This window comes from Cherax quadricarinatus, chromosome 37 (assembly GCF_038502225.1).
Source record: "Cherax quadricarinatus isolate ZL_2023a chromosome 37, ASM3850222v1, whole genome shotgun sequence".
Taxonomy (NCBI): domain Eukaryota; kingdom Metazoa; phylum Arthropoda; class Malacostraca; order Decapoda; family Parastacidae; genus Cherax; species Cherax quadricarinatus.
Window position 1 is genome coordinate 15,892,347 of NC_091328.1, and position 26,230 is coordinate 15,918,576.

Sequence of the window (26,230 nt, forward strand, 5' to 3'; positions counted from 1 at the left end):
ATGACCGAGCTCGTAACTCAATTTGCTCGTGTATCAAATCAATTTTCCTCATTGAAGTTAATTGAAATGCCATTAACCCTTTAAATTGTCCAAACGTAGATCTACGTTCACTCGTGTAGCGCTTCGAATGTAGATCTACGTTTGATTTTACATACTTTCTTATGAAAAAAAAACATAGAACTACATTCGGAGCACTACGCAAGTGAACATAATCTATGTTTGGGCAGTTTAAGGGTTAATTTGTTTCAGCAGAATTCATGGCTCTCAGGAGGCAGCAGAAAATATGTACTTCAATATTACGCTAATATCAACTCTGTGGCTTACTTATCTATCACAATTGATCTAATATGACATAAACAATATAAATAACATAGAAACATGATATATACTCTAGAATGAATAAAATGTCATGTGATGAGTGGTGGCGGCCACTCTCGAGGTAAAAATAATTATATCTGACTATATCTTCCCATTTTTGCCCTTCTGAGGTCGTATTATAACTGCACTAGATCACTAGTTTCACAAGGAAAACACTGAAACAAAAGCGATTTTCTCGTGTTTTCCTATGATTTCATGCTTTAATTCAATGAACATCATCCTCTTCTTCTCAGCACTGTCCTTTGCACTTACTTCCTTAAGGCCCATGGATAGAAATAAAAAATTTGGCAAAATAACTGCACAAAATGCTGGGCGGATGTTGTGGTGTTCGCTGCACCAACTAATGGCAGCGTATCTGAAGCTCACTTGCAACTCGAAGCAGAAAATCGACCGAGCGACAGCTCGTAACTCGGAAAACTTGTAAGTTGGAGCATTCACAAGTCAAGGTACCAGTGTAACTGGCACCTATAAGCTAAACATTGTAGATCTTAGTCAAAGCGAATACAAAAGATTTAAGAGTTCTGGTTAGCAGAAATTTATATTATTATTATAATCAAAAAGTAGTGCTAAGCCACAAGGGCTCTACAGCGCTGCAGGGTAGGGAAGGAAGCGAGGGTATTGGATGGCAGAAGGGAGGAGGGATGATCAGTAGGTTACAGAAAACAGCGGGGCAGGGGATAGTACGGGGGTAGAGGGTAGCAAGAGATTGAAGTAGAAAGGGCTGAAGGTATCAGAATTTGTGAAGTAAGTCAGTTGTTGTCAAAATGAGAGAGTCTGGATGAAAGGTGGGTCCATCAGCGAGAAGGGAAGGTAAAGAGAGAGCAGCAGAGCGAAGACGACGACGGAGGTAAATTCTGAGTGCTCGTTGATAAAGTGGGCAGTCCAACAGAATGTGGCTGACTGATAATGGAACTTGGCAATTCTCACAGAGAGGAGCAGGGCGCCTCTCCATGAGTAAGACGAGTATGGCCAATGCGAAGACGGGAGAGAGTAGTCTCCCAACCTCGACACTGGTGATAAGAAGACGGCCAGTAACCTATACTCGGTTTAACCCTTTCAGGGTCCGTCCCGTAGATCTACGGCTTTACGGTGAGTGTCCAAACCGTAGATCTACGCCATGAGCTCAGCTCACTCTGATAAACTGTGAGTGGTACATTTGGGCCTAGATATGAGAGAATACATCTATGTGGTATGTGTGCACCACATAAAACAGATCCTGCAGCACGCTGTGTATAATGAGAGAAAAAAACTGAAATCATGATTTTTCGATTAAAACAGCAACTTTGCAGTGTTTTTTCGTATGTTTTTTATAGTTGTATTTGCGATTTCTTGGTCTCTTGATAGAATGGAAGACATATTACAGAAATAGAGATGATTTTGATTGGTTTTAGCACTGGAAATGGCTTGAAACTGAGCTCAAAGTAGCGGAAATGTTAAATTTTTGCCGATATTCAAGAGTAAACAAACGACCTCACACGTCTAATACACGTCAGCTGGTGGGTCTAATATACATTCACAAATATGGTGATGATATTTATACAATTATTACAGTATTGCATAACAGTAAATCTTCTATTTTTTGGTGTGAATAAAAATTCATTATGTGAATAAAAAATCAAAATGGAATTTATTTGTAAAGCCTCAAAACATAACTAATGAACAGAGGAAATGTTAATTTAGTGCCAGGAATGCCTACATTGTTTATTCTGGACCCTATTTTGAAATTGGAATATTTTGAACTTTGTGTTAAATTGGCCAAATTAACAATTTCCGATCACTTTATTTTGTAGTTGAAACGGTTGACTTGGCGATTTCTTGTGCTCAATCGATAGAATAGAAGTAATACTAGTGAAATAGCTAAGAATTTGGTTGATTGGAATAATGTAATTGGCCTAAAATGGGAGTCAAAGTCAGTAAAATCGCCGATTCGTAAATATCGCTGACACATCAAAATTCGCGAGAGCATAATTTCGTCAGTTTTCCACCAAATTTCGTACTTTTTGTTTTATTACCTTCACAAAAAGATTCTCTACGATTTCATAAGAAAAAATAACAAATTTTTTTTTTGAAAATTCTTGGACACTGGTGCGTGACTCCAGATTTGGGCCTTGGACCCTGAAAGGGTTAATAGATTGAAGTTTGTTGCCGAGCATAGTAGACCAACGTTGTTGCCAACGGGTGTGAAGTTGGGAAGATATTGCAGCAAAATAGTCCGTAAATGGAATACCTCTACATGAAACTGGTAGGTCATGTACTGCTGACCGCAGCAGTGTCTGCCTGTTCATTGCCCTGTACGTCAACATGACCAGGGACCCAACAAAAAACAATATTTTTATGCTTGGTAAAGATGCGGCGTAGCCAAAGTTGGATACGGAGGACTAAGGGGTGAGGTGTATCAAATTTCTGTATAGCCTGTAAAGCACTAAGGGAGTCTGAGACAACCACAAATGCTGACACAGGCATAGATGCAATACGGATAAGTGCTGTAAGGATGGCATACAATTCAGCAGTAAAAATACTAGCCGAAGATAGTAAATGCCCTTGTATTACGCTGTCCGGAAATACTGCTGCGAATCCTACGCCGTCAGAAGACTTAGAGCCATCTGTGTACACAGCAATGGCATGAGAATGAGAGTGAAAGTGGTCAAGAAAAAGAGAGCAGGAAGCGACCGTAGACAGTTGGGCTTTTGAGCAAGGGAGAGAGAAAGAACAGACTCGAACAGCTGGAACTTCCCAGGGGGATAGGGAAAAGTGAGATGCTACATGTACATTGAAGGGTGGTAATTGAAGAGAAGACAAGAGCGAATGAAGGCGAAGAGAGAAGGGATGGAGTAAACAGGGGCGGCGAAAAAATAAAGAATGTCTACTAATATCAGTGACCATTCTATAAATGGAAGGATTGCGGAGATCATGAGAGCGTACATAGTAGCGAAGGCAATGGGCATCACGGCGATCGGATAAGGATGGAACGTTCGCTTCTGCATAGAGGCTCTCGACAGGGGAAGAGCGAAAAGCACCAAGGCATAAACGTAATCCTTGGTGATGAATGGGGTTAAGGCTAGAGAGAGTAGCAGGAGATGCCGCTGAATAGATCTGGTCACCATAATCAAGTTTCGATAAAATAAGGGTGGAATGTAGGCGGAGGGTTTGACGATCAGCTCCCCATGAAAGATGAGCAAGGGTTTTAAGAAGGTTCACCCGGCTGTGACAAGTTGCCTTCAGAGAGGTAATGCGAGGTTTCCAGGATAACCTACGATCAAAGAGGAGGCCCAGAAACTTGACTGTATCACGTTCAGGGATACGTGAGCCATAGAGGTACAAAGGATGATCGGAGATGACAGAGCGTCTAGTGAAAGTAATTTGGTGGGTTTTAGTGCTGGAAAATTTAAACCCACGTGTGGTGGCCCAATTGGAAACACGGTTGACTGCATGTTGGAGAGAAACTGTAATAAGGTGACAGTCAGCGCCTGCACAGGCAATAGCGAAGTCATCAACATAAGAGTGATGACCAAATATTTGATGGAAGACTAGAGGCCAAATCATTAATAGCAAGGAGAAAAAGTGTTGTGCTCAGAACACATCCCTGGGGGACACCTTCAGCTTGGATAAAGTCCGGGGAGAGCACATTATTAACCCGAACACGGAAATGCCTGTCAGTTAAAAAGTTCTTAAGGAAGGATGGTAGATTGCCTCGAAGGCCTAAGGAGTGGGCTTGGGCTAAATATTATACCTCCAAGTTGTGTCATATGCCTTCTCAAGGTCAAAAAATATGGCAATAACTGAGTGGTTATTCGCAAAGGCTTACGAACATACGTATCCAAGCGTAGCAAGGGGTCTATGGTAGAACGGCCCTTACGAAAGCCATATTGACGAGTAGAGAGACTGTTGTGTGTCTCTAAATACCACACTAAACGTCTATTTACTAGGCGTTCCATCACTTTGCAAACTGCACTGGTAAGAGCAATGGGACGATAGTGGGAGGTTTCATGTCCCGTAGTGCCTGGTTTGCGGAAAGGGAGAACAATGGCGGATTTCCACAGCTGTGGAAGAACTCCTTGTGACCAAATAAGATTGTAAAGGCGTAATAGGACTGCAAGGGCTGACTGATGTAAATGTTGTAGCATACGAATATGAATGTCGTCGGGCCCAGCTGCCGATGATCGGCAAGCTGAGAGTGTTGCCTCCAGTTCTTGAAGTGTAAAAGGCACATTATACTGTTCTTCACTGAGAGAAGAAAAGTCCAAGGGTGCTAACTCTCTGGCAGACTTTGAGGAAAGAAATGAGGGGCATAGATGGAGTCCCTGAGAAATACGGACCAGATGATTGCCAATTTCATTGGCAACATCTAGTGGGTTTGCTATATCAACACCGGCAACCCGCAGAACAGGAGCCGGGTCAGGAGAATATTTACCACTCAGTTTTCGTACTTTTTTCCAGACTGCACTCATAGAGGAAGCAGAGGTGATGGTGGAGACATAATCTCGCCAGCAAGTGCGTTTAGCATCACGGATGACACGGCGAGCGATCACACGCTTCTGCTTAAAATCAAGAAGTCTCTCTGTGGTTCTATTGTACCGGTACCTGCCCCATACAGCGCGTTTCAAACGTACTGCACAAGCACAAGCAGGAGACCACTAAGGCACGCATTTTTGAGAATGCCTGCCCAAAGTTTGGGGTATAGAATGAGAAGCTGTGGTTAAAACGGAGGACGAGAAGAGGTGTAAAAGCTCATCGATGGAGGACGAAGAAGGAACCTCTCTAAAAACAGTTAGGTGTGAGTAAAGGTTCCAATTTGCCTGATCAAATTGCCAGCGTGGGATGCGAAGAGGTGGTGAATATGAAGGGGAAGTAAGAATGATTGGGAAATGATCGCTGTCATGTAAGTCCGGAAGAACAGACCAAGTGAAGTCTAATGCGGCAGAGGAAGAGCAGACTGAGAGATCGATGCAAGAGAGAGTGTGAGTCCGAGGATCAAAATGGGTGTGAGTACCTGTATTTAAAACATGGAGGGGGTGGGTGGCAAGAAAAGCCTCTAACTGAATGCCACGGGAATCACAGTGAGACCCCCCCCCCAGAGGAAATGGTGGGCATTAAAATCACCAAGTAACAGAATCGGTGGTGGTAATGACGAAACAAGAAAGGCAATATCCGGAATAGATAATGCCCGAGAAGGAGAGAGATATAAAGAACAGAGTGTATACCACCTATGCAAGTGGATACGGGCTGCTGTGTAATGCAGCGAAGTACGAACAAATAGCTGATGGTACGGAATATCAGTGCGTAGAAGAAGGGCACTTTCATTAAAGGTCCCATCAGGAAAAGGATCTGAAGAATACAATAAATTATAGCCTGAGATGGGAGAGATAACAGCAGAGTGTAATTTTGGTTCCTGTAAGCAAACACCAACAGGGGAAAACTGGGAGAGTAACATCTGAAGCTCACCCCGATTACCCCTGAGGCCGTGTATATTCCACTGTAAATAGGCCATGATTGGCAATGATAAAGATACCTGAAATCTGCAGGTAAGGGTTCCTACGGACTAGAGGGGTTAGAAAAGTCCACATGCGGAGGCAGTGGAAAACATTCAAGCAGCGAAGGAACGGTGCGCTGTGAAGAAAGGAGTTACGCAGATGGAGTAGAGGAGAGAGAAGGAGCGGAGGGTGGATCAGTGTCCATTGATGGTTTGGTCTCTGCAATATATTCAGAGATTGCTTCAAGTGTTTCAGAATTCAGAGACGTCGTATGGGAGACAATATTGGAAATGGTAGGGGGAGGATGAGTAAAGATTGGAACTGTAACGGACTGTACCAAGGTAGGGGGGGGGGCGAAAGGGTGGAGGGAACTGGAGAAGCATGGAAGGGGACAGAAGAGGCAGAAACCTGGGAGGTGGCAGAAGAGGAAGAAACTTGGGAGGGAACAGGGGAGGAAGGTACAGTACGAGGAGGAGGGTGAACCTCTACACTTGTGAGTGGGGGAGAACCAGGTACAGAGACAGGGAAGGGAAAGTGAGGAGGTGGAAGATGGGTAGGAGGTGTTAACGGACCTTTTTTTGACTTTTGAGAAGTAGAGGGACAATTGGGAGGAGGTGTCATACGAGATCTCGTCGCTACTGAGGCTTGTGAGAGAGAACACGAAGAAGCGAGATCAGACTGAGACGTTGAAGTAGGGACGTCTGAGCCGAGGACAGCAAAAGAATTAGCTACAGGAGTGACTATGGGAGAGGTAACCACAGAGGTGGGTGCAGAAGATGGGATACCAGAAGTGGGGGGACATTTTGAAACACGGGAATAAGAAACACGAGGTAGTCTCCCTTGGAGGCGGAGATGAGAAACTGCCATGGCATAAGGGAGACCTGCCTCTTTGAGGTAACGGATTTCCCGCTCGTTTAAGTAGACTTGACAACGGCAAGAGTACGAAGGGTGAGCCTCATGACAATTAAGGCAAGAGGGAGGTCGATTGCAAGACGTATTAGAATGGTCATCAGCACCACAGACTGGGCATTCGGCGATTGATCTGCTATATTTCGCTGGATGGCCAAATCGCCAGCAATTTCTACACTGTTGCGGTGTAGGGATCACCTTTCGAACTTGTAACCGATGTCCTGCTACATAAACTGAGGATGGGAGTTCACGGCTGTCAAAAGTTAAACGAGCCACATTGCTAGGGTATCGTCTCCGCCCGCGGGCAGGAAGAACATAAGTGTCTACCTTGAGGATTGGGAGATCTTGGAGTTCCAACTGTTCAAGAATGTCAGTGCCACATGTCTGGAAATTTTGTTGAACTATGGTATGGGGCAGAATGACGGTACCACTACAAGAATTGAGGGAATGATGCTTTTCAATAGTTACAGGAACAGTATCGATATGGGAAAGACGAGAAAGCTCATGAGCCTGGGTAGCATTCTGTATGGTGACGATGCGGGTACCGCTCTTAAGAGCATGAAAAGAAATATCTTTACCAACATGGCGTAGGAGTGCCTTGCCAATACTGTGGTCAGAAAGATAGGCAGTAGAGGAAGTCGGTCGTAAAGTGAAGAATTTAGTCCATTGTGCAGTCTGAAACTGAGCGTGGAAAGGTAGTGAAGGACGTGTCGATCTTTTCTGAGAAGAACGTGAAGGTGGAGAAGTATCATCAGCAGGTAATTGTTGTTGGCGTTTAGGCGTGGGACCAGAGTTGGTCCGACGTGGAACGGGCCGGCGATTCGAAAATTGCCGCACCATAGAGGAAGAGGCCGGAAGCATAGTCAGAGGAGAGCGAAGGTCAGATAAATCGAAGGGGTCAGTTGAGGCCTCAGTACCTGAAGCGGGTGAGGAAACAGCACCGGCAAGAGGTACAGAGGCATGAGGAGCGTCCGAAGAGTGCTCCAAAGATGAGGCGGGGTCAGAACGGGGTGCGGTATCAAGAAGGAGCCCGGGGGTAGCAGGTTCATGGACTAGGGCTGCCATGGTTAGGTTACTTCTTTCTTTTTGTTTTTAAGAAAAAAAAAAGAATAAAAAATAAAAATAAAAAAAGAATAAAAAAAGGGGGATCGGGGAGGGATAGTTCCTAGGAGGAATGAAAGGGCCAGAAATCTCCCTCCGTGCCCAAGACGACCTCAGCACCGCAAGTAGCGCAGATGCAGCATGGAACCCGTGCCATACCCTACCCATCATGCCAGTAAACCAGCAATCCGGGATAGCAACCTCACATCTGCCGAGCTACCTCGGTGGACAAAAGAGAGGGCGGCCGGAAATCCGCCACTAAGCATACCTCCTTCGGCCACCACCCCCGGAATGCGAAAGGTGGCTTCCAGAGATACACCCGTCGCCCGAGAGACACCCAAAGCCACCCTCCGGGATACCAGAGAGGGATCAGGACATCCCCAGGCAATCCAGATTCCACGGCAAACTACGCCACTGCCAAGAACCTCAACGGAATGGGATGGACCCCGGTACCCTTTCCCCTACCTAGGAACTAGCGTGCCTGTGGGAAAAAAAAAAAAAAAAAAACCAAAGGCCAAAAAGGAAGGGCAAAAGGGAGGGGTGGGGAGGAGGAGGAGGAAAGGAAAAAGGGGAGGATGGGATAGGGAACGGGGGATTGGGGGGTAATTAGGCTCGGTCTGAGGAAGTAGACCGACAGGTCTAATTCCTCAGACCAAGAGCCTCTTCACCACGCCAAGGAGCCCCCCTTGAAGAGGCAGAAATTTATAGCCAAGACAACAGTGCATAAGTGTTAGCAATAAAGCTAATAGAATTTTTGGTTTTATATCAAGAGGTATAACTAATAGAAGCCCTAAGGTTATACTTCAACTTTATATATCTTTGGTTAGACCTCATTTTGGCTATGCTGCTCAGTTCTAGTCTCCGTATTACATGGACATAAATGTGCTCAAAAATATACAGATAAGGATGAAATTGATTCCATGTGCAAAAAACTTTTACTATAAAAATAGGCTGAATGCACTGAACTTGCAGTTTTTGTTAAGATATAAAATTAGGGGAGATATGAATGAAGAGTACAAATGGAAAGCAGGAATAAATAAAGGGGACATAGCATGTTGAGTTCAAGTTGGAGAAATTTACATTTATAAAGGATATTGGGAAGTATGAGAAGAAGCTGGATGTCCTGGCTTTAAGTGAAACAAAGCTGAAGGGGGTGGGAGAGTTTCAGTGGAGAGGAATAAATGGGATTAGGTCAGGGGTTTCTAATAGAGTTAGAGCTAAAGAAGGAGTAGCAATAATGTTGAAGGATAAGCTATGCAGGAAAAGAGGGACTACAAATGTATTAATTCAAGGATTATGTGGAGTAAAATAAAGTTTTGATGTGAAAAGTGGGTTATAGTAAGCGTATATGCACCTGGAGAAGAGAGAAGTGTAAAGGAGAGAGAGAGATTCTGGGAAATGTTGAGTGAATGCGTGGGGAGTTTTGAACCAAGTGTGAGAGTAATGGTGGTTGGGGATTCAATGCTAAAGTGGGCAAAAATGTTGTAGAGGGAGTAGTAGGTATTTTTGGGGTGCCAGGGGTAAATGAAAATGGGGAGCCTTTAATTGAGCTATGTGTAGATAGAGGTTTGGTAATAAGTAATACATATTTTATGAAGAAGAGGATAAATAAATATACAAGGTATGATATAGCACGTAATTAAAGTAGTTTGTTAGATTATGTATTGGTGGATAAAAGGTTGATGGGTAGGCTGCAGGATGTACACGTTTATAGAGGGGCAACTGATATATCAGATCATTATTTAGTTGTAGCTGCAGTTAGAGTAAGAGGTAGATGGGAAAAGAGGAAGGTGGCAACAACAAGTAAGAGGGAGGTGAAAGTGTATAAACTAAGGGAGGAGGAAGTTCGAGTGAGATATAAGCAACTATTGGCAGAAAGGTGGGCTGGTGCAAGTATGAGTAGTGGGGGAGTTGAAGAGGGTTGGAATAGTTTTAAAAATGCAGTATTTAGAATGTGGGGCAGAAGTTTGTGGTTATAGGAGAGTGGGTGCAGGAGGAATGAGGAGTGATTGGTGGAATGAAGAAGTAAAGGGTGTGATAAAAGAGAAAAAGTTAGCTTATGAGAGGTTTTTACAAAGCAGAAGTGTTATAAGAAGAGTAGAGTATATGGAGAGTAAAAGAAAAGTGAAGAGAGTGGTGAGAGAGCAGATGATAGAGTGGGAAAGGCACTGTCAAGGAATTTTAATGAAAATAAGAAAAAATTTTTGGAGTGAGTTAAACAAGTTAAGCAAGCCTAAAGAAGGAATGGATTTATCAGTTAAAAACAGAGTAGGGGAGTTAGTAGATGGGGAGATGGAGGTTTTGGGTAGATGGCGAGAATATTTTGAGGAACTTTTAAATGTCGACGAAGAAAGGGAAGCGGTAATTTCATGCACTGGCCAGGGAGGTATACCATCTTTTAGGAGTGAAGAACAGGATGTGAGTGTGGGGGAGGTGCATGAGGCATTACATAGAATGAAAGGGGGGTAAAGCAGCTGGAAGTGATGGGATCATGACAGAAATGTTAATAGCAGGGGGGGATATAGTGTTGGAGTGGTTGGTATTTTTGTTTAGTAAATGTATGAAAGAGGGGAAGGTACCTAGGGATTGGCAGAGAGCATGTATAGCCCCTTTATATAAAGGGAAGGGGGACAAAAGAGATTGTAAGAATTATAGAGGAATAAGTTTACTGAGTATACCAGGAAAAGTGTTCGGTAGGGTTATAACTGAAAGAATTAGAGGTAAGACAGAATGTAGGATTGCGGATGAGCAAGGAGGTTTCAGAGTGGGTAGGGGATGTGTAGATCAAGTGTTTACATTGAGGCATATATGTGAACAGTATTTAGATAAAGGTAGGGAAGTTTTTATTGCATTTATGGATTTAGAAAAGGCATATGATAGAGTGGATAGAGGAGCAATGTGGCAGATGTTGCGAGTATATGGAATAGGTGGTAAGTTACTAAATGCTGTAAAGAGTTTTTATGAGGATAGTGAGGTTCAGGTTAGGGTGTGTAGAAGAGAGGGAGACTACTTCCCAGTAAAAGTAGGTCTTAGACAAGAATATGTAATGTCACCATGGTTGTTTAATATACATATGTATTTATAGATGGGGTTGTAAAAGAAGTAAATGCTAGGGTGTTCGGGAGAGGGGTGGGATTAAATTATGGGGAATGAAATACAAAATGGGAATTGACACAGTTGCTTTTTGCTGATGACACTGTGCTCATGGGAGAGTCTAAAGAAAAACTGCAAAGGTTAGTGGATGAGTTTGGGAGTGTGTGTAAAGGTAGAAAGTTGAAAGTGAACATAGAAAAGCGTAAGGTGATGAGGGTATCAAATGATTTAGATAAAGAGAAATTGGATACCAAATTGGGGAGTAGTAGTATGGAAGAAGTGAATGTTTTCAGATACAGTGGACCCCCGGTTAACGATTTTAATCCGTGCAAGAGGGGTAATTGTTATGCGAAATAATCGTTATGTGAATGAATTTTCCCCATAAGAAATAATGGAAATAAAATTAATCCGTGCAAGACACCCAAAAGTATGAAAAAAAAATTTTTACCACATGAAATATACATTTTCCCACACACAAAGAGAAGGATACATGCACAATAGTAGAGTAGTACATGCACAGTATATATTGTGCATGTACTAGTCTACTAAATGAATAAATGACACTTACCTTTATTGAAGATGCAGCAATGACTGATGAGACACTGTGTCCTGGGAGTGCCTTTTCGTCCTGAGTACTGTAGGTCCTGTTTGGCATTTTCTTCCAGAACAGGCCTTATCACACTGTGTATGCCACTACGATTCTTAAATCTCTCAAACCAACCTTTGCTGGCTTTAAATTCACCAATATGAGCACTAGTTCCAGGCATTTTTCCCTGTTCACCTGGGTGTTAGTCGACTTGTGTGGGTTGCATCCTGGGAGACAAGATTAAGGACCCCAATGGAAATAAGTTAGACAGTCTTCGATGACACTGACTTTTTTTGGTTATCCTGGGTGGCAAATCCTCTGGGGTTAATTGTTTCTTGGTATTCTCAATAAGCCACACCAACAACGGTGCTACAGCAGCAGCAGCAGCTGACAGTGCAGCAGCAGCAGCAGCAGCTGACAGTGCAGCAGCAGCAGCAGCTGTACCACCAATAGTAGCGATGGTTGATTGGGGTTTATTATACAACCTGGCCAGCTCGGAGACATGCACTCCACTTTCATACTTATCAATGATCTTTTTCTTCATCTCTATTGTAATTCTCACCCTTATCTCTCTCTCCAGGTATTGCTGTAGGGTTGGCACTAGAAGCTTTCTTGGGGCCCATGGTCACTTATTTTCCAGAAAAAGCACCGAAAACACTGTAATAATAGAAAATATTCCGATTGTATGCTTGGATGTTACCGCGGAGGCTGGCTGGTAAACAATGCCACCGGCGGAACATGTGAGCGTGGCTCAGGCCGCACATTGGACGCGTCTCGGACGAAAATCGGTAAGCGGGTTTTTAAGCGGTATGTGAGGCAAAATTTTTGCAATTAAAGTAAGCGGTATGCGAAATAATCGCTATGTGATGCCATCGTTATGCGGGGGTCCACTGTACTTGGGAGTTGGCGGATGGATTTATGAAGGATGAGGTTAATCATAGAATTGATGAGGGAAAAAAGGCGAGTGGTGCATTGAGGTATATGTGGAGACAAAAAACGTTATCTATGGAGGCAAAGAAGGGAATGTATGAAAGTATAGTAGTACCAACACTCTTATATGGGTGTGAGGCTTGGGTTGTGAATGCAGTAGCGAGGAGGCGGTTGGAGGCAGTGGAGATGTCCTGTCTAAGGGCAGTGTGTGGTGTAAATATTATGCAGAAAATTCGGAGTGTGGAAATTAGGAGGTGTGGAGTTAATAAAAGTATTAGTCAGAGGGCTGAAGAGGGGTTGTTGAGGTGGTTTATCATTTAGAGAGAATGGGTCAAAGTAGAATGACATGGAGAGCGTATAAATCTGTAGGGGAAGGAAGGCGGGGTAGGGGTCGTCCTTGAAAAGGTTGGAGGGAGGGGGTAAAGGAGGTTTTGTGGGCGAGGGGCTTGGACTTCCAGCAAGCATGCGTGAGCGTGTTAGGTAGGAGTGAATGGAGACGAATGGTATTTGGGAGCTGACGATCTGTTGGAGTGTGAGCAGGGTAATATTTAGTGAAGGGATTCAGGGAAACCGGTTATTTTTATACAGCCGGACTTGAGTCCTGGAAATGGGAAGTACAATGCCTGCACTCTAAAGGAGGGGTTCAGGATATTAGCAGTTTGGAGGGATATGTTGTGTATCTTTATAGGTATATGCTTCTAAACTGTTGTGTTCTGAGCACCTCTGCAAAAACAGTGATTATGTGTGAGTGAGGTGAAAGTATTTTCTTTTTGGGGATTTTCTTTCTTTTTTGGGTCACCCTGCCTTGGTGGGAGACTGCCGACTTGTTAAAAAAAAAAAAAATTGGGAAGTTCTGATTTGGCAACAGTTTTAGATAAGTGGAACAGATTCCCAGGTAGCCATTTGAGGCAAGAACTATAGGTAGCTTTAAATACAGGTCCCCCTCAACATTCGCGTTTTCAACTTTCACGGGCTTCGCACATTCGCGAATTCCCAACTGCCAAATCCCCTGCCTCCAAATCATATTTAAGTTTCCCGCCACCTGCGAGTCCCTACTACCCTCCCTCCGACCCCTGCAACTGGCAGCCAGCCCTCCCATCAGTGTGGTAAGTGTTTTGTTTGTTCATTATTTGCTGTTAAACTACAGTATAAATAATGTAAACCCATTCATAACTGCATATTGGAATGGCCATTCGGACAAGTATTGGACGGTGACATCATGTGTTTACTCTTGAACACAGCAAAGAATCAAACATTTCTGCTACTGCTAATAATAATAACAACAATAATAAATACAATAGAATTGAAGAAGGAAATTGTACAAAAATACGAGGGAGTGGGTGACACATCATCAGTGTGGCTTTGTTTATGCTGGAGTGAGCATTAGTCTCCGTGCTCTTCCAAACATTTCGCAATAATTCACTGTATTTGGTGCTTGTAGTTTGAGTGCGACTGGAGTGGTAGAGGCAGTGGTTGAGGAAGCGGTTGAGGCAGTGGTTGAGGCAGCGGTTGAGGCAATGGTATAGGCAGCAGTTGAGGCAGTGGTTGAGGCAGCAGTTGAGGCAGTGGTTGAGGCAGTGGTATTTAATAACATACATGTTATTAATAATAATAATAATAATAATACATGTTATTAATAATATGTACTATTATTATTTATAACATATACAGTGGACCCCCGCATAACGATTACCTCCGAATGCAACTAATTATGTAAGTGTATTTATGTAAGTGCATTTGTACGTGTATGTTTGGGGGTCTGAAATGGACTAATCTACTTCACAATATTCCTTATGGGAACAAATTCGGTCAGTACTGGCACCTGAACATACTTCTGGAGTGAAAAAATATCGTTAACTGGGGGTCCACTGTATGTTATTAAATACCACTGCCTCAACTGCTGCCTCTTCCATTGCCTCAACCGCTGCCTCTACCATTGCGTCAACCGCTGCCTCAACCGCTGCCTCAACCGCTGCCTCACCCACTGCCTCACCCACTGCCTCAACTGCTTCCTCAACCACTCCAGTCGCACTCAATCTACAAGCACCAAACACGATGAATTATTGTGAAATGTTTGGAAGAGCATGGAGACTAATGCTCACTCCAGCATAAACAAAGCCACACTGACGATGTGTCAACCACTCCATCGTATTTTTGTACAATTTCCTTTTTCAGTTCTATAGTACATGCATGTATTTGTTGTTATTATTATTATTATTACTATTATTATTACTATTGTTATTATTAGCAGTAGCAGAAATGTTTGATTCTTTGCTGTGTTCAAGAGTAAACACATGATGTCACTGTCCAATACCTGTCCGAATAGCCATTCCAATATGCAGTTATGAATGGGTTTACATTATTTATACTGTAGTTTAATAGCAAATAATGAACAAACAAAACACTCACCACACTGAGTGGTGGGAGGGCTGGCTGCCAGTTGCGGGGTCGGAGGGAGGGTAGTAGGGACTCGCAGTGGTGGAGGCAGTGGTATTTAATAACATACATGTTATTAAACCATAACATGCATGTATTTAGTACAATTTATGACATTTTCATGTATTTTATGATTGTTCATGGTTCAACAAGTTAAGGAAGCAGTATTGTATTATATTTCCCTACAATATATTGGGGCACCAAACATTCGTGATTTTTCAACATTCGCGAGGCTCATGATCCCCTAACCCTCGCGAATGTTGAGGGAGACCTGTATAGGCTGGACAGATACACAAGTGGATGTGGGTGAGTGAATTGGACCTGCCTAGCATGAGCCAGTAGGCCTGCTGCAGTGTTCATTCTTATGTCTATAATATTATACATACATATATGTACATTTAGTACATATGCCTATGTATATATGATGTACATTTAGTAAAACAATGTTTTTTAAACACTGACAGTGGCGTGTGCCCCAGGGATGCACCATAATGGGCACCACCAACAGCAACAATGTTCTCCATGCCCAGTGGGAACATACTCTCACAAATACTCAAGGTAAGAATTTATTTATTTATTTATTTGAACATGATACATAGAAGTACAAAAAAATACAGTGGTTAAGTGTAACATGCCAAAGCCCCTTGTATGCAGAGCATTATGGGCAGGCTTAAAATTAACTTAAGATTAACTAAGCAATGATATATTCAGTGGTAAACATTATTGTAAACAGATAACAATTAAGCACAAATGAGTATTTCAAAGACAGGTCATATTTTCATTTACTGTGTTGCTGTGCATTCAGTAGAATGGAGTATTCTGTTAGGTAATGTAATTAAAAATAACAAAGTTTGATTGGGTCACAGGTTAAACATTTATGAGGTACAATTATTCATTATTTATTTAATTGTGGGTGAGCAAGTGATTTTTAAGTAGAGACATGAATTTATAAACCGACAGTGTTTCTTTTATATTCACAGGTAATGAATTCCAGATTTTTGGATGATATTTTTGATATTAATGATATTTTTGGTTAAGAACTCAAATTAAGGTTTGAAATTCTCCTTGCCACCTCCCAGACAGCAGCAGCAATTGATATTCTGTAAATACATCACTAAATGTAACCTTTGTGAGGTTTTACTTCTGACACTCATGTTAGTTCCCAAAAAAGTATAATTCATGATAACATCTACCACTTCTGTATACTTCTGACAAGACAGTTATTGAATGAGTGATGGTGAATTTTTTTTTATTTTTTTTTTTGGGGGGGGGGGGGAGGGAGGGGTTGTCTCTCCAGGTAAACTCCAGGTTGGTGGAAAACAACTGGTGTGTTTAAAAACAAATCTACCACAGCTTATTAAATTTGAGGAAAAATAGTACTTTATATATGTATTTTGTAAGTGTTGCTAATGCTATTTGTTATTGCGTAAATATGAAGTCTGAGCATGTTAGATAGGAGTGAATGGAGACGAATGGTTTTTGGAACGTGACGAGGTGTTGGAGTGTGAGCAGGGTAATATTTTGTGAAGGGGTTCAGGGAAACCAGTTAGCTGGACTTGAGTCCTGGAGGTGGGAAGTACAATGCCTGCACTTTAAAGGAAGGATTTGAGATGTTTGGAGTGACATAAATTGTCATATCTGGGCACCTCTGCAAAGACAATGGTTATGTGTGAATGATGGTAAAAGTGTTTCTTTGTTTCTTGGGTCACCCGAAAATAATTTTTTTTTTTTTTTTTTTTTTTTTTTTTTTTTTTTTAACAAGTCAGGCATCTCCCACCAAGGCAGGGTGACCCAAAAAAGAAAGAAAATCCCCAAAAAGAAACTACTTTCATCATCATTCAACACTTTCACCTCACACATAATCACTGTTTTTGCAGAGGTGTCCAGAATACAACAGTTTAGAAGCATATACGTATAAAGATACACAACATATCCCTCCAAACTACTAATATCCCAAACCCCTCCTTTAAAGTGCAGGCATTGTACTTCCCATTTCCAGGACTCAAGTCCGGCTATATAAAAATAACCGGTTTCCCTGAATCCCTTCACTAAATATTACCCTGCTCACACTCCAACAGCTCATCAGGTCCCAAATACCATTAGTCTCCATTCACTCCTATCTAACACGCTCACGCATGCTTGCTGGAAGTCCAACCCCTCGCCCACAAAACTTCCTTTACCCCCTCCCTCCAACCTTTTCGAGGACGACCCCTACCCCACCTTCCTTCCCCTACAGATTTATACGCTCTCCATGTGATTCTACTTTGATCCATTCTCTCTAAATGACCAAACCACATCAACAACCCCTCTTCAGCCCTCTGACTAATACTTTTATTAGCTCCACACACTGAATTTTCTGCATAATATTCACACCACACACACACACACACACACACATATATATTTCTTCTTTCTTTCAACACACTGGCCGTATCCCACCAAGGCGGGGTGGCCCAAAAGGAGAAACGAAAGCTTCTCATTGTACATTTAGTAATATATACTGGAGAACAGGTTACTAGCCCCTTGCTCCCAGCATTTTAGCCGCCTCTTACAACATGCATGGCTTACGGTGGAAGAATTCTGTTCCACTTCCCCATGGAGATAAGAGGAAATAAACAAGAACAAGAACTAGAAAGAAAATAGAAGAAAACCCAGAGGGGTGTGTATATATATGTTTGTACATGAATGTGTAGTGTGACCTAAGTGTAAATAGAAGTAGCAAGACATACCTAAAATCTTGCATGTTTATGAGACAGACAAAAGACACCAGCAATCCTACCATCATGTAAAACTATTACAGTCTTTCGTTTTACACTTGCTTGGCAGAACAGTAGTACCTCCCTGGGCAGTTGTTGTCTACCAACCTACTACCTATAACACACACATATATATATATATATATTCTAGGTAGTAGGTTGGTAGACAGCAACTGCCCAGGGAGGTACTACCCTCCTGCCAAGTGAGTGTAAAATGGAAGCCTGTAATTATTTTACATGATGGTAGGATTGCTGGTGTCCTTTTTTCTGTCTCGTAAACATGCAAGATTTCAGGTACGTCTTGCTACTTCTACTTACACTTAGGTCACACTACACATACATGGATTTTTTTCTATTTTCTTACTAGTTCTTGTTCTTGTTTATTTCCTCTTACCTCCATGGGGAAGTGGAACAGAATTCTTCTTCCGTAAGCCATGCGTGTTATAAGAGGCGACTAAAATGCCGGGAGCAAGGGGCTAGTAACCCCTTCTCCTGTATATATTACTAAATGTAAAAGGAGAAACTTTCATTTTTCCTTTTGGGCCACCCCGCCTTGGTGGGATACGGCCGGTGTGTTGAAAAAAAGAAAGATATTTATTTATTTATTTCTACCTGTAGATTGGGTCATTAATAACAAGAGGTTCATATAATGATGATGAACAGGAAATGAACCCAATTCTAAAAAAATAATGAGTCAATGTTCAGCAACCCACTAACTGAAAGCAGGGCAGAAAATGCAGAAATATTTTTCATTCCATCTGAAGGCCATGCAGATCAACTAACAGAACTAATCCCATAGAATTCGAAAAATAAATTGAAAACATTCCTGCTCATTCAGCACCTGGACCAGATTCATGGAATTCCTTATTTATAGGAAATTGAAAGTACCTCTAGCTCTCAATACTCTTAGGAGAAAGAGGTTAAATACCAGAGACCTTAAAGAGTGCAGACATAGCTAGGGAGGTAGAGCATTAACCAAAAATTACAAATCATTAGTTCTACCATCCCACACCATAAAAGTCTTTGAAAGTGATGAAATGCCAAACTAAAAACTATGGAACAATGCAGTCTGCATAACCTAAACCATCACAGTTTTAGAACTGAAAGTTCATGCTTGTCACAACTGTTAAACTACTGTTGACAATTATGGAGGCATTGGAAGACAACCAAAATGGAGATGTGATATACACAGATTTTGCAAAGGCATTTGACAAATGTAATCATGGGGTAATTACACACAAAATGAGGGCCATAGGCATAACAGGGAAGGGAGGCAGATGGATTTTCAGGTTTATAATACATAGAGATTAGATGTGGAGTCACCAAAAGTATTATTTAGAGGGCCGAGGAGGGGTTGTTGAGGTGGTTAGGACATTTAGAGAGGTTGGAGAAGAATAGAGCTTATAAATCTTTGGTGAAGAGAAGGAGGGGTAGGGGTTGTTCTAGGAAAGGTTGGAGGGAGGGGATAAAGGAGGTTTTGAGTGTTAGGGGCTTGGACATGCAAAAGGCTTGTGTGAGTGTGTTAGATAATTGTGGATTTCGTGATTTGACGTGAGCAAGGTAACTTATGAAAGGATTCAGGGAAACTGGTTAGCCAGACAATGCCTACATTCTGGAGGAAGGGTGGGGATGTTGCAGTTTGGAAGGTTATCTGAATTGTGATGTCGGCACACTATTAGCAAGACAGTGATTAAATGAGTGACAGTGAAACATTTTCTTTGTTGGGGTTGCCCTACCTCAGCTGAAGATAGCCAGTGTTAAAAAAATTAAATACTAGATTTTATTTGCAATGGGGAGAAACTAATAACCCATTTAAAAAAAGGCTTTCAGTAGTGGGGCTCTGAGCAAGTCATTATTAGGGGTTTCAGTAATTCTAGGCAGACATTCATATCACCCTAGCCATTTAACTTTTATACATTTTCATTGTTACCAGGAATCTCATGCGAGAATAATGTACTGAAGAAAAAAGTAAAAGTCTTCCGTCTACATTCCACTTGTACTCTACTCGGTATTATAATACATTAGCATATTAACAGGTCATTTACTTAAGAGAGTATATTTTTTAGTGAAATTCCTAGGGTCAACAGAGGTTTATTAACCAAAGGTAATTGTAAGAAAGGTTTTGGTTATGTTCAATGTAATTTTTTATAAGATTGTGATACAGTACTCTTATTTTTTTTACAGTAAATGGTGTGAACAGTGTGGTAATGGGGGTACGACAGTCGAACCCGGGTCCAACTCACGCACCCTCTGTCTTTACCCCATTAGCAGTGCAACAAAATCAACCTCAACATTCTTCACACAAGTAAGTGTCTTTTGATAGATCTTTAAGTGCTGATTTTAAAATTTCTATTTAAACTGTCATAAATACAAATGCATCTTAACACAAATCTAAACAGTTTTTTTTTTTGTTAACAGCAATGTGAACTCTCAAACTATTCCAGTTAAGTAACTTTTAAAAAATCATGCTCACTGATTTCAGATTTGCTTTATGTTATTTTGAAGGGGAGAGAAAGATACAGTGGGTTAGGAAAATAATTAAAATAAGAGGGAACAAACAAGCATAATTTAATTTCCTGCACGTCCAGAAGTCTACCCATTAACCTTTTATCCACCACTACATAGTCCAATATACTATTGTCACTACGCCCTATAACATATCTCGTATACTTATTTACCCCCTTTTTCTTTTTTACTTAAAATATGTATCACTTATTACCAAACCTCTGTCTATATGTATAAAGTTCAATCAAAAGGCCCCATTATCATTTACCCCTGGCACTCAAGCTTACATACTATGCCCTCTACAGCAGTTGCTCCCACTTTAGCACTTAGGTCCCCCACTGCAATTACTCTCACTTGGTTCAAAACTCCTTAAACATCTCCCAAAATCTCTCTCTTCTCTAGGTGCATAAACACTTATTTTAACCCACTTTTTTTTTGTATCCGACCCAACATAATCTGTGAATTTGTTGTACCTCCTCCCAACAACCTTTCCTAAAACAACCCCTACCCCTCCTTTCCTCTTCAGATTTATACACCCTCCAGGTCATCCTATTTTTCTCCATCCTCTCTAAATGCTTAAACCACAGTACCCAGTACTTTTGTCACACAGACCCCAGAATAAGTATGTGCATGTATTTATAACAGCAACACAAGTTTACCTATTAACCCTTTGACTGTCGAAACCCCCAATCCTGAGGTGTCGCAAAATTTAAAAAAAAAAAAATTATTTTTTTCTTATGAAATGATAGAGAATCTTTTCCCGATTGTAATGACACCAAAAAAACGAAATTTGATGGAAAACTGACGGAATTATGCTCTCGCGAAGTTAGCGACCTCGGCGCTGTTTACAAATTGGCGATTTTGCCCACTTTGAGCCCTATTTTCGGCTAATTCCATTGTTCCAGTCGCCCAAACTCATAGCTATTTCTTTAGAACTCCATTTTTTCTATCGATTGAGTACAAGAAACTGCCCATTTACTGATTTCAACTACCTAATAATGTGGTCAGAAATTTGCAATTTGGCCAATTTCACGAAAACTAAAAAATATTACAATTTCAAAATAAGGTCCAGAATGAACAATGCAGACATTCCTGGCTCTAAAATAACATTTTCTTTGCTCATCAGTCATGTCTCTAGGCCCCTCTGATATTACTCTTGCTTTCTATTTTGAATTTTTATTCAAACAAAAAATAGAAGACTTACTATTATGCAGACTACTGCAATACTGTAATAATTGTATAAATAACATCAACCCATTCATGACTGCATATTAGAATGGCTAGTTGGACATTTATTGGACAATGGCATCATTTGTTTACTTTTGAACATTGGCAAAAATCAAACATTTCTCCTACTTTGAGCTCCATTTCTAGGTGCTTTTTATAGTAAAATCAATCAAAATCACCTCGATTTCTATAATATGTTTTCCATTCTATCAAATGAGACCAAGAAAACGAGAATACAACCATAAATACTATACGAAAATAGACCACAAAGTCGGCATTTTAATTAAAAAAAACGGTCAGTTTTTTTTTTCTCATTATGCACTGCGTGCTCCAGGATTTTTTTTATATGGTGCACACTGACCACACAGACCCATTCTCTCATATGTGGGCCTACCAGCTTTCTCCTGCTTGATTTGAAGCCGCTAGAATTTATGAGTATATATACGTCAAACACGGCATCTTGTAAGACGTATATATACGGCCGCGACAGTCAAAGGGTTAACCTTCTGTCTAATGCAAAATGTAACAGACTATCATTGTGCCTTTTATCATATCCTGTATACTTATCCTCTTTTTCATCAAAATAAGTATTACCTATTGTAAAATCTATCTACATACAACTCAATTTAGGGCCCCCCTATTTTCATTTATCTTTGGTACTTCAAACTTGCATATTTACACCATCTACAACTTCTCACCCACTTTAACGTTTAGGTCCCTTACAACAGTTTTCTCACTTGGCTCAAAACGCCTTAACCCTTTGAGGTCCATGCAGTAGTTATACAGCTTTGAAGCCAGCGTCAGTGCTGTAGTTCTATGTGATGAGCTCAGATAAGCTGTGAGCAGTAAATTTGGGCCTAGATATGAGAGAATGGGTTGATGCAGTAAGTGTGCACCACATAACACATCCTGCAGCACACAGTGCATAATGAGAAAAACACTGAGACCGTTTCTTTTTTTAAAACAGCAAATTTGCGGTGTATTTTCGTATGGTTTTTATGGTTGTACTATTCTCAGTTTCTTGGTCTCATTTGACAGAATGGAAGATACATTACAGAAAGAGATGATTTTGATAGGTTTAGGGACTAAAAATAGCTTGAAATTGAGCTCAGAGTAGCAGAAATGTTCGATTTTTGTTGATGTTCAAAAGTAAACAAATCACATCACGAGTCCAATACATGTCAACCGGTGGGTCTAATATGTGTTCATGAATATGCTGATATTATTTATACAATTACAGTGGACCCTCCCTTTTCGTTGGGCTCTGTTTTCGCTCATTTCCGTTATTGCTGATTTTTTCCATAAAATTATTGGCTCCATTTCCATTGCTTTCCTCCGTTCTCGTTGGTGGTATGGTACATGTTCGAGTGTGCCATGCGCACAACCTCTCACACTCATTCTGAGGAGGCACTGTCGCTTTGTTTATTGGTGAGTAAACATTATCCTGCAAGGCCATAAGAAACATTTCATAATCATTGTTTTTTGCACTTGTTTATTGTGTGTGACTGCTAAATAAGCCACCATGGGCCCAAAGAAAGCTGCTAGTGCCAGCCCATTGATAAGGTGAGAAACACAATATAATTCAAGAAAAAACTCGTAACAAAGTACCAAAGTGGAGGAGGAAGAGAGAGAGGGGAGAATGTGCCTTTTGCAGTGATTCTACGATATGTATGATACTAAAGCAGCAGGAATCGATAAAGGCTATAGTGCCAGCCAGCGATAAAGTGTAGCATTAACAGTGTAGCAAATAAGTTAAGTAATTAAGCGATAGAAAAAGGATGACACGAAACTGACTCCTCTGATGGTATTGGAGGTATATAGGGCCACTGACAAACATATGCCACCCTGCCTACCTTCCACCACCCTAAACCAATGCCAGTACACGTACATTGTTTATGTGAATAGTGTTGGTGGCTTCTACTGCTGCCTACACTACCACTAATATGTACAGCTTTTCTCAGTGGCCCTTATAAACCCAACAACATCACCACCACTTACTCCTCACATACGTAATGACATATCTTATTCATTCTAGAGTATATATCATGTTTGTGTCTTATAAATATTGTTTATTATGTCATATTAGATGAATTGTGATAGATAAATAAGTCGTGAAATACAGTGGACCCTCGAATTTAGTAGTGCCATTTCTGTATGCAAAACTATTTTTATTATCTATAAAATGTATTTTTTGTTAATATTTCCCATAGGAAATAATGTAAATCCAATTAACCCTTTGAGGGTCGACAGGCCCTCTCCGAGACTCGTTCTCAGGGTCGGCCAAATTTAAAAAAAAAAAAAAAAATCTCTTATGAAAAGATAAAGAATCTTTTCCCAATCATAATGACACCAAAAGTTTGAAATTTGATGGAAAACTTAAGGAATTATGCTCTTGCGAAGTTAGCGGTCTTGGCGATGTTTACGCATCGGCGATTTTGCCTACTTTGAGCCCCATTTTCGGCCAATTCCACTGTACTAGTCAACAAAAAACATGGATATTTCGCTAGAACTCCATTTTTTCTATCGAATGAGTGCAAGAAACCACCCATTTATCAGTTTCAACTATCCAGTACAGTGGTCAGAATTTAGCAATTTTGCCAATTTCACACAAATTTCAAAAGATGCCATTTTCTGAATAAAGACATTCCTGGCACTAAAATGACATTTCCTCTGTTCATTAGTCACGTCTCAAGGCCCCTCTTACATTCTTTTGCTTTCCACTTTGAATTTTTATTCTCATTAAATCTTCTATTTTTTCTGTTATGCAGACTACTGCATTAGTGTAAAAAATGGTATAAATAATACTGACGCACTTGCGAAAGAATATTAGACTCACCAGTTGACGTGTATTGGACACATAGCATGGTTTGTTTACTTTTGAACTTTGGTAAAAATCGAACATTCTGCTACTTTGAGCTCAATTTCAAGGTACTTTTCATTGTAAAACCAGTCAAAATCATCTCTATTTCTGTAATATGTCTTCCATTCTATAAAATGAGACCAAGAAAACTAGAATACAACAATAAATACCATGCGAAAATACAGTGCAAAGTCGCTGTTTTATTCCAAAAAAACGGTCAAAGTTTTTTTTTTCTCATTATGCACCGTGTGCTGCAAGATTTTTTTTATACTGCGCATACTAACCACATAGACCCATTCTTTCATATGTAGGCCTACCAGCTTTCTCCCACTAGATTTGAGGGCGCTAGAATTTAGGCGTACTAGTACGTCAAAAACCCTGGGTCGTAAGCCATACTAATACGGCCGAAACCCTCAAAGGGTTAAACCATTCCAGACACCCAAAAATATTAACAGAAAATATGGACTCTCTGGAACCAATTAAAGACAAAAAGAGAGGGTCCACTGTATTACCATGTATTGCATAACAGTAAATCTTCTATTTTTTTGTGTGAATAAAAAATCAAAATGGAATTCAGGTGTAAAGCCTGGAAACATAACTAATGAACAAAGAAAATGTTATTTTAGTGGCAGGAATACCTACCCTGTTGTGAAATTGGCCAAATTACCAATTCTGATCACTTTATTGGATAGTTGAAATAGCAGACTGGGCAATTTCTTGTGCTCAGTCGATAAAACAGAACACATACTAGTGAAATAGCTAAGAATTTGGTCTACTGGAACAATGTAATTGGCCTAAAACAGGACTCGAAGTGGGCAAAATCGCTAGTGCATATATATTGTTAACGCAGCAAAATTTACAAAAGTGTAATTTCATCAAATTTCATACTTTTTGTTTTATTGCCTTCAGGAAAAGATTCTCTACCGTTTCATAAGTTTTTTTTTTTTTTTTTTTTTTATAAATTCTTGAACCCTGTGGACAATTTTCAGACTGGGGGGGGGGGGGTCTGGACCCTCAACAGGTTAAACATTCAATTAATACTTCCCAAAATCTTTTCTACACACCTCCATGTGTGGGCATAGTACTATAAATCACTTCACAACCCACCTTAATCCTCTCATAATTCTTGAATTTATACATATATAATCTCTCTTCTCTTTCTATTATTGATAATTTAATATTACTGCTTCTCCATCCTTAGCTCTGATTCTCTCATATACAACAAACATAATCCCACTTCACTGAAATTCTTGTACCCCCTTTTAGCTTCATTTTACTTTGTGCTGGGACCTCCAGCTTTTAAACCTTAAACTGTCCAAATGTAGATCTACGTTGATGTGCATAGCGCTCTGATCGTAGATCTACATTTGTTACACAAGAAAGCATGTAAAATCGGACGTAAATCTACGTTTGGATATTTTAAGGGTTAATTCATAACCTTAACAGTCAATACTTTATCTGTAATACACCCTTGCACATTCAGACACCCCAGTTTCAAGCTTTCCTTTTGGAATTTTTAGTACATCGAATACAGAAGGGGGTTACTAGTCCCTTGCTCACCTTATATTATCTGAGCACCTCTGCAAAGACAGTGATTATGTGTGAGTGAGGTGAAAGTGTTGAATGATGATGAAAGTATTTTCTTTTTGGGTCACCCTGCCTTGGTAGGAGATGGCTGACTTGTTGAAAAAAAAAATGTTTGATATGGAAATAATTGTATGATCTCTCGTACTGTACTTTTTCCCTAACTGAGGCCTGTTGAATTTTTTTTTTTTTAAACTAGAATGAAAACTGAATAGGGAGCCTGGTTTGGGGAACTATCACTGTATTTACATTTAATAATTCCTTCATTAATCCCCTTTTATTTAATTACATTCAATTTTTTACATAGATTGCACAACGAAAGAAAGCATGGAAATCACGGGAAACATTTTCATGGACGGTAGGTTACTATAATGATAACACCAGTGTACAGTGT

At 40.6% G+C, this 26,230-nt stretch overlaps 1 protein-coding gene across 1 annotated transcript in view; it reads left to right on the top strand.

The window, feature by feature from the left end:
- Positions 1-26,230, top strand: part of LOC128704202 (uncharacterized) — a 396,156-nt gene that overhangs the window by 356,686 nt on the left and 13,240 nt on the right. Inside the window, exons 39-41 of the mRNA XM_070091735.1 lie at positions 15,369-15,462; positions 19,845-19,965; positions 26,144-26,194. Of these exons, the coding sequence (XP_069947836.1) occupies positions 15,369-15,462; positions 19,845-19,965; positions 26,144-26,194 (266 nt within the window). The remainder of the gene's footprint in view (positions 1-15,368; positions 15,463-19,844; positions 19,966-26,143; positions 26,195-26,230) is intronic.